At 41.4% G+C, this 8,666-nt stretch overlaps 1 protein-coding gene across 1 annotated transcript; it reads right to left on the reverse strand.

Annotated features, from left to right (window-relative positions):
- Nucleotides 1–4,181: 4,181 nt before the first annotated feature.
- vrtn (vertebrae development associated) lies at nucleotides 4,182–8,010 on the reverse strand. Its single transcript, XM_076272531.1, has 2 exons — nucleotides 7,896–8,010; nucleotides 4,182–6,522 (listed from the first exon to the last, which is right to left on the reverse strand). Exon 2 carries the CDS (start codon nucleotides 6,515–6,517, stop codon nucleotides 4,451–4,453), a length of 2,067 nt encoding a protein of 688 aa, XP_076128646.1. The 5' UTR covers nucleotides 6,518–6,522; nucleotides 7,896–8,010; the 3' UTR covers nucleotides 4,182–4,450.
- Between the last annotated feature and the right edge of the window lie 656 nt (nucleotides 8,011–8,666).

Consider the following 8,666-nt stretch of genomic DNA (forward strand, 5'->3'; position numbering starts at 1 on the left):
CTGATGTTTCTCTCTACCCCCTGTGTTGTAAAGATGATTCATCTAGATAAAGATAATATGAAAACCTGTTCCCACTGAAGCCTGCATAAACAACAGCCTCATGAACAACCCTCAGGCTGTGACAGGAGAACACATTCTTTACACCCCAGGTAAAAAACAAAATCCCCTTGTGAATGGCATTTGTCTGACACTCAAACTAGCAATGTTCTCTTCCTCTGATCACAAAGATAAAAACCCCTGTTCACAGACCACGACAAAGTTCTAAAATTTCCATTCTTTCAACACCTTCAAACTTGATGGATTTGCTGAGGAAGAAACCCACATAAATCTTTCAAACCGGTTTTGAGATACTGTCATTTCCCGACTATTAGCCAAGGGTTATACATTGATTTTGTACAATTACGGAGGCAGTTAATTTGGTATTAATATGTTTTTTTTTTAACTTGCATAAAATACCGCCATGCGGTTTATACACAATGCGGCTAATACACAGGAAATTACTGTAATGTAAGGCATGATTGAAGCAAAGGTCACAGAGTCTTTGCATCTATCCATGCTACTCGATCACTGCATTTACCATCAAGCACAGGGGATTAGTGAGGAAGGTTCTTCCATCAGCGGCAAGAAAAGGACTCAAATGTTGCTAGGCTGATCGGTGAAAAAACAAGTCTTAGTGGCATCATTGATCTGGCAATCATGGCTTTTGCCAGCATGGGCTCCCAATCTATCAGACGCACAATAGCAAGACAAGAAGAGTCATCTGGTCGAAAGAGAAGTGCTTTCTGCTAAGGTTGTGGAGTGGGAAATGCCTCTATCGATAGATATGGAAGGAGGTGAGGGCTCACAGCTGTTGTTACCTCCACAGGCAGAACACAAAGGCAAGAAAATGAACACAAGAGAACATACAGGGGTGAACATGAGGCAAACAACATACAATAATACACACAGATAGATAGATAGATAGATAGATAGAGGGGGGAAGAGAGAGAGAGAGAGAGAGAGAGAGAGGCAAGTGCCCACATGCATTCCACACACACCGATAGGTTGAGGTAGGCGGAGTATCTGTTCAAAGAAGATTTCATCTCGCTTCATTTGCATTGCCCACCGACTGTACAGTCAGAATCAGTCTGCTGAACACTTTATCATTGTGGCTTTTTATGACATTTCAGACCATTGCGTCACATGTACGGCACCTCTCGAATTCAGGTTCAAGGCAGTGCCCCGGGATCGATGGAAGGTGATATCAAATTAAAGAAAACTTTATATTTAGGTTGCCCACTTCCTCATTTAAACTAAGTGAATAACTGATAATTAACAACTGAAGCTGATACCTATATGTATTACACCCTAACTGAGACAGACCTAGTGCCATAGCAGTGTGAATAAGGAACTGCCTGTGCCTTTACGTGCACTGATGTTGTATAAAAAGCTTGTTGGTGTCATCTAGTGTTCACAATTCATACTACATCAAGTTTGAATGTTCTTATATTTGGTCGCATCAAAACTAGGCTCAGTTGTAAGACAAAACATGTGAGGTCATGAAGATAAGAGACTATGTATACTTGTGTCCCAGATATACTACAAGAACTCAATTTAACTTAACACTGTCTGCTTTGTCACTGTTGACTCCCTCAAAATGACCTACAAGTTTAGCTGTCGGGGGTAGGCCTAGCTGTTGGGGCTGAATGTTCGGATGATTCAAGGGTCCTTGCACATGCAAATCATCCTTTCAACATTTGAAACAACAGGTGAAACATTTTGTTAGACAGACCCGGACTTGTTTGAGCTCTAAATGTGTGCAAATGTGTGTTTAGTTATTTCATTATTTCCATCCTCTCTTAGCATAAGAATGTATAAAAAGTACATTTACAGGAAAGAGTTACTGGAGCACTTATTGCTTTTGAAACCTTTCACTCTCTAGTTAACAACATGACTGTTACCACTCGTCAATTCTGGAGTAGATGCAGTCATCATTAGATGTTACTGAACATTCAAGACTGCCCATAATTTCAGAGATGTACATTTCTTAAATGAGGGCAAACACAACAATTTCCCCTGTGCATCTTTGTTTACAGATGAATATGGCATACCCAAGGCTTTGCTGTGCTTAACTGCTTTTCTAGCAGTCTCATGGCTTTACTGTGCTAATCCTAGCAGGCTTTACTCCCCACCTGCCAACGCTCATTATTTCCATGCTATTTTGGGGGTAAACAGCAGCCAGTATGAAGTCTGCATGGTTGTCTCAAGCCGTGACTGCTAAGATGGAAAAAGCAAAGGTGATGTGATAGCTGACTTAACGGGCAGTTAGGAGCTTGGTGAGAGACTTCTCACTGCCATTGTCTTGATGTGCATGGTTTTTCTGGGTCAAGACACCACAGTGATTCCACTCAGATACTACAAAATGACATGTATGGGACATTCTATACATTCAAGAGCACAGTAATGCTTTAAGTACCCCAATCCTTCAGTCCTTTATGATGCCATTGCTGCCGTTGTTCGTAGTGTTAGATATCATTGACATTACTAAAAACAATTCATACTGTACAAGTGTTTAACTACATTTCACAATGCACAATATTCAAAATGAATATTAATATGATGAATTGTGCTACTTAAGTCGACTCCTACAAACAGAATGCTTTTGGTTGACTGCACAATCTCATAGCCTAAATGTAGCATATGAGCATATTGTTAGCAGCACTGTTTTGCCATCTCAAATTATTCATATTTCAAGTACCTCCTGAAATTCATGGGACTACCTATGTCATTGCAATATTATTCTAGACATAATATTGGGCTTGAAATATTTTCTGTGGATAAATGGTATATGTTCAAGGATATTAAATATCTTTGAAGTGGATTGTTTTTCAGCAATATTAAACATGAAAAAATCCAATATGTTCACAGAGATAAATGTAAACATAAAAGTAAAGCTATACATTGCTTTAGACTTTGTACCGATGTGCGCCATACTCCTCCCAAGAGGAGAGGCAATAGACTGGTCTACAACTCCAAATCATGAAGCAATTTTATGTCCATGGTTAAGTACAATCGATCAGACACTTATTAACCAAGCCAGCACTGGGCTTGTGTTGAACATGAGACAATTACATGCCACTGAGAACTTAAAAAGGTGTTTTGGCACGAGTGCAAACATTAATGATGACTCACTCACAGTTTGGAAGAGCAGTCCTAAAGTTGACAAACATTCAGGCACAACAAAACATTTAGCGGAAGGTTTATTGATTTCTTGCTTCTGAGCAAAAATTGCTTTGCTGTGTGAGTTACTACATGCACATTCCCATGATTTACACTGTACAGAATCACTAAGCAGGAGCCAGAGTACATCACCTGAAAAAACTAATATTCAAGATGCTGTTAAACAGTCTACAAAAACCCTCCATTTTATTACACCATAAAGATGTCTCCATAAATTTAGATTGTGAACATTACAAAAGTGACAAAATAAGACAAAATGCTTGTGATTATGGTCCAGACCTTGGTCAAAAGACTCAAATAAAAAATTATTAGGTAGTTTTAACAAAAAAAGGTGAAGCGAAACAGATTCATCTCAATGAGCAACAAACCACATGGACATCCATATACCTTTTAAAAGAAATTGTCAAAATACTGTGTGCAAAATAAAAATATAGACCCTGATTTTCATTTCAGAAAATGTTGCATTGTAAACATTCACACTGAGCACATTTGAGTTCTATAACATAGCATTGCTTAACTTAGTGAATTAAAAAAACTGACTGAAAAAAAAACATCCAAATTTAAGAGTGGCAAGAACAGAATATAAAATAAGTGGTGCCACATGAATTCATTTCTAGAAACAGATAACATTCAGTTGTCAATACAAAAATATATATATATGAATCAAAGAATGAAACAGAACTTGGTCAAACAAAGAATTGTACAATGCTTTCATTTCTCATCAATGAAATTATAATTGGCATAAGATAAACATTTGAAACTACAGATGCTAGTCATGTTGACTTGCAAAAGTAAGCAAAAAAGAAACTTTGTAAGTTGTAACCGACGCAACTAAAATAAAATAGATAGGAAAATAAAAGGCCAACCAGTCACAGTGGTTCAAGGCGATTAAGAAACCACTCAAACAAAGAGCCATTTGAAGTCCCACTATCTCTGGCTTTGAACTACCCTTTTGCCCAAGGGCCATTAAGGCTTAAGTGGTGCACAGCTTAAGGACAGTCTCATTTCACACACATGCTAATGTCCTGAACCTGAGCTGAGAGCAGACTAAAGTAAGGGAAAGGAAGAGGGACATTTTAAAAATGCAATTTAGAGATCTAGACGATTAGCCTGGCTGTTTATTTCTAAATACTTAAAAATGTGTGTGAATTTTCTTACTGTGAGTCCAGGCTGATGGAAAAAAATATCCCTGATTGGTGGAACTGTGGTGGTATACAGCAATTTAGAGCCATCATCCATGAACTAACGGAACACCATGATGCAAAGCTCTTTTCCACATGTAGTAAGTGGAACGTGGAGTGAGGGGAAAGTAGGATCTAAACTCCTTGAAAGTGGGGAAAGATTTTTCCTCAAAGCGTTGCTGCAGGAATAACTTGGCCTTGGCCTTAAAGTTGGCCAGTGCCACCACATCCATGACAAACATTTGGTCCTCTGGGGTTTTGTGGGGGACAGGGTATGCAGGAAGAGTGACTTTGTAAGGAGAGACTGTCTCATGAGCCCACAGCTTTGGGCTCAACAGCTTGGGGTTACCTTCCAACAGAGACACTGGAGGACTGACCATCTGTTTTTGAGGCGCATCTCTGACAAGAACCATGCTTTCAGCCGCTTTTACCTGTGGGTTGTCCATTACCTGTTCTTGTTGGTTGCTCCTGTTTCTCCAGAACCAGTAGAAGCTAGTGGAAATGGAGGGGAACATGGCTTTGAACTTGGAAAATGTAATTTTGGACTTCTGGGCATAGGCTTTTGCCTGCTCTCTGAGCTTCTTGTTGCGAAGGTGTGCCACCTGAAAAATCTTGTGCTTGTGTCTCCAGATCTTGACCCTTGGGGCTTGCCTGTGGCTTGCTGGCTGGACAGAGAACAGCTCACCGTTTAGTCTCTGAGACTTGTCACCATCTGAGCTGTCCTCACTGCTCCCAGTTGCATCTTTGTAACCCGGATTGAACCGCATGGCTTCCCTCCTCCAGTTGTAGTATGTTGACCTTGATATGCCTGGGAAGCTTCTCTTGAAGATTCTGTATGGGAACGAGGTGTTCATAGCAATGCAGTTCTGCAGACACTTCTTGGCCTCTTGCATTAGGGTGAGATTCTGGGCGCGCTCTCCCTCCAGATTGTCTGCGTTGAATGTAAAGTAGCTTGTGATGTTGTCTTTAGGATCACTGTGCTTCCCCTCCGGTGAGGACCAGGACTCTGGTTCCGTGCTCTCCCCTGGACTCACCTCTCCTGCGGATCCCCCAGAGAGATGACCTCCAGAGGACATGAGCTCATGCTTCCAGGCGTAGTAGGTTGAGCGGGAGATCTCCGGGAAGAATTCCTTAAACTGGAGAAGAGGAATGAGCTTTCCTTCCAAGTAGCAGGCTTGAAAGAAGTGTTTGGCCTCGTACCTAGCAGCAGACTTTTGCCGGTGCTCCTGGGTTTGCCTTCTCCAGCGGTAGAAGGTGCTCTTTGTGATGTTGAATTTGTCCTTGAGGCTTGAGTAGGACAGCCGCGAGTCCTGATTCAGCAGTTCAAGAGTCTTAATCGGCAGGGCTCTCTGTTCACTGTTAGGGGTTCCTATGTTCAGATCACAGGCTTTCAGAAGGGCGACAAAGTTGTGAGGCTTAAAAACGGCGGCGTCCTCCAACTCCCCGGACCACATGATGTGGATGGTTTCTAATTCTGCGTCCTTTGGCCAAACCCTGGGCCGAATGAGCCGGTTGAAGTAGGGCCGGATCTTCAGGTTGTACATGGGGTAGACGGAGTAGATGTTACACTGGACCACAGAGGAGAGGGCATAGATGTGCCACATGTTGGCAAAGGAGCCAGGGAAACAGGACGCTTTGACATCGGCGTCAAAGATGGCTTCCAGCACGGCCATGGGGAGGTTGAGCATGTCCTCGGATTCCTCGGCGCAGAGGGAGAACCGGGCAGCCTGCAGCATCACCTTGGAGTCGATCATCCCAGACAGGTAGTACCTCTTCCACAGTAGCATCTCCACCACGGTTCTCACCTGCAGCTCCAAACTAAGACTGGTGCTGCCCACCAACAGCATGCTGGCCGCGTCAAAAAGCAGGTTGCCCTCCCCCTTGCAGGCTAGAGGCAGCAGGCCGACAGGGGCATCCGCAGGGTAAAGAGTATGGGCCACGCTATCGATCCCCATCCACGAGGTGACCTCCTTACAGGCATCTGTGGGGAGGAGGAAGGGGGACAGGACCTGCTCCACCTCCATGGCCACCTGGGTGAGGGCCTCCAAGCCTGTGCACTCGGTGGCATCCTGGAGCTTACCAAGGACAGAGAGCACAACCTCTTTCCTCTGAATCATTCCTGCTAGAGAGAAAAAGTAGAGCAGTCTCAGTAAAAGGATGGAAAACTGAAAGCCTCTTATTACTGCTCTTTTAAGAAATGTAAACAAAATAATTTTGTAACTTTAAACTGTAGGGATGACAAAGGCAGTATACACGCTCAGCGACATTGCACTGTGCCTACTTCAGACGGCACTGTTCCCACCTAGTTTGGCCTACCATCAAATGCTTGACCTCTTTAGAAAGCTGAGACCCTGTAGTTTCTTAGAAAACAGAATAATTGTGTGAAGTACAATATAGTAGATCAATATAGAATGAAATATGAGTACTTTAGACCATTATTTGCCAAGGTATGCTCATGCGTTTTGTAAAATGCCCTGTGGAAACTCCCCATAGTGCTTTTGGTTACCCAAAATGGCCTGTATGGCAACCTCTTGGTGTAGAAGCATAGTCCTAATCTCAAATGAAAGGTAACACTCTTACAAGTTTCTTGGATTGTATGTCAGGAGTTCTGATATAGAATGACTACACAAAATATGGAATAATTACACAAAAGTATCTATTTTTGCATTTTCTTTGTTGGCTCAATAGGTGTGTATAAGATGGACTCTACATCTGCAGAACTAATATTGGATAAAACAACATGAATATTCAATTTCTATGGATTCCTGTGAATATTTCAAGACCCAATATGACACATGTACTTATTGCTAAGGATATACACTGCAACTAGAAGTTAGGGAAGCGGAGGGCATTTTTGATTAAATTTAATTGAGACATAGTAGGATTAATTTGACAATGTAAAGCACTATACAGATTGTACATGAAAAAGGTTGTCATGTATGGATTCCCAAGCTTTCAAATGGTGTATAATATTACTTTAGGCTACTACATAGCAATATGGTGCATACAATTGATTTAGAATGTTGGGGAGAGTTGGGTGTGCCATGGAAGGCACAATGTCTCAAGGCAAACAGTAGCCCTAACTGAAAACGTATTGCTAATTGCTGGTCACCACAGTCAAAATGTAATTTTTAGCACCATTTTGCTATAACATTCATAATAGGCTACTGTTTCACTATTCAACATTTGTATCAGGGTTTCCTTAAAGCACATACACTGAACACACGGTGAAGGCCTAGCCTACTAAACTAATTTGTGCCTGTTGCTTCCCATTAATTCATTAGCAGCGAGTAAATCTGAAAACATCACTTGCCATCTTAAAAAAGCTGTTTCCCGTTGTGTCAACACTGATTTGATTTCCCTCTGGAAGCATTCGCTTTACTATGGCGTTAAACTCGTTACTCCGTTTAGACTCGGTCAATTTAAAATCTTAATTGGGGAGTCTCCCTTATGGTTAAACTCATAAAAACGTATAATGAGGACATGAATATTTACCTGAAATCAGTAATGTAACTCTCAAATAACCGTCCGTCCGTCCGACCGACCTGGGCAGCAGATATTGTGAGATGAATTAGCCTAACTGTTCTGCGTTTCCAGATTAATCCATTGTGAGTTTACTGACTGACTGAATTTACTTTGCGCTTGTGGTAGCTTCTTTGAGGCCAACCTGAGTCCAAGGCAGTTTAGAGATTTGAAATGATAAGGAGTACCTCCCTCCAGGAAATTGTCAATCACAAGATTGTTTTTTGTTCCAGGCATGAAAACACACCCTCTCACGCAGCGCCGTGGTCAATTTCAATGTGAAGTGTTAACAAAAGCCTTGGTGTCAAGAGGCTATTAAGTCTGATGAGCGTATCGATAGGCTACGTTTGGTAGGCCTGCCTACGTGTGATACCTGTCTGGGTTTAACACAGATATTTTAGATGTGCAAGTCTGCTCAAAAGTTTACTTCAAATCTCATAATGATAACTTATCTTTAGGAAAATACTGAGGACATTTACGTTGTTTGCGGACGGATTTCCTTGATCAGAGAAAAGTACTCCTAATATAATTCAAAAGTATTCTGAAACTAAATCCATTTTAATTATGATGTCAGTGTCTTTTTTTTACATTTGTTCCCTTTTCATTTATTAGTCATGGCAATAAGGATAAAATTGACAATTTAATTTAGAGTCATGTCCTACTATTCAAATGAACTCGACACAACGTGAAATGATAGCCACATTACAACGAAAATATTTTCAAAGCAAGGTCTTTTGTCTAACC

This window comes from Alosa pseudoharengus, unplaced genomic scaffold (assembly GCF_046254945.1).
Source record: "Alosa pseudoharengus isolate Yale_2024_CS ecotype anadromous, Long Island Sound unplaced genomic scaffold, YU_APseudo_1.1 YU_APseudo_1.1_scf_7, whole genome shotgun sequence".
NCBI classification, from domain to species: domain Eukaryota; kingdom Metazoa; phylum Chordata; class Actinopteri; order Clupeiformes; family Clupeidae; genus Alosa; species Alosa pseudoharengus.

Excerpts from the sequence above, each read along its gene's own strand:
- vrtn (XM_076272531.1), bottom strand. The coding sequence starts at position 6,517 with ATGATTCAGAGGAAAGAGGTTGTGCTCTCTGTCCTTGGTAAGCTCCAG.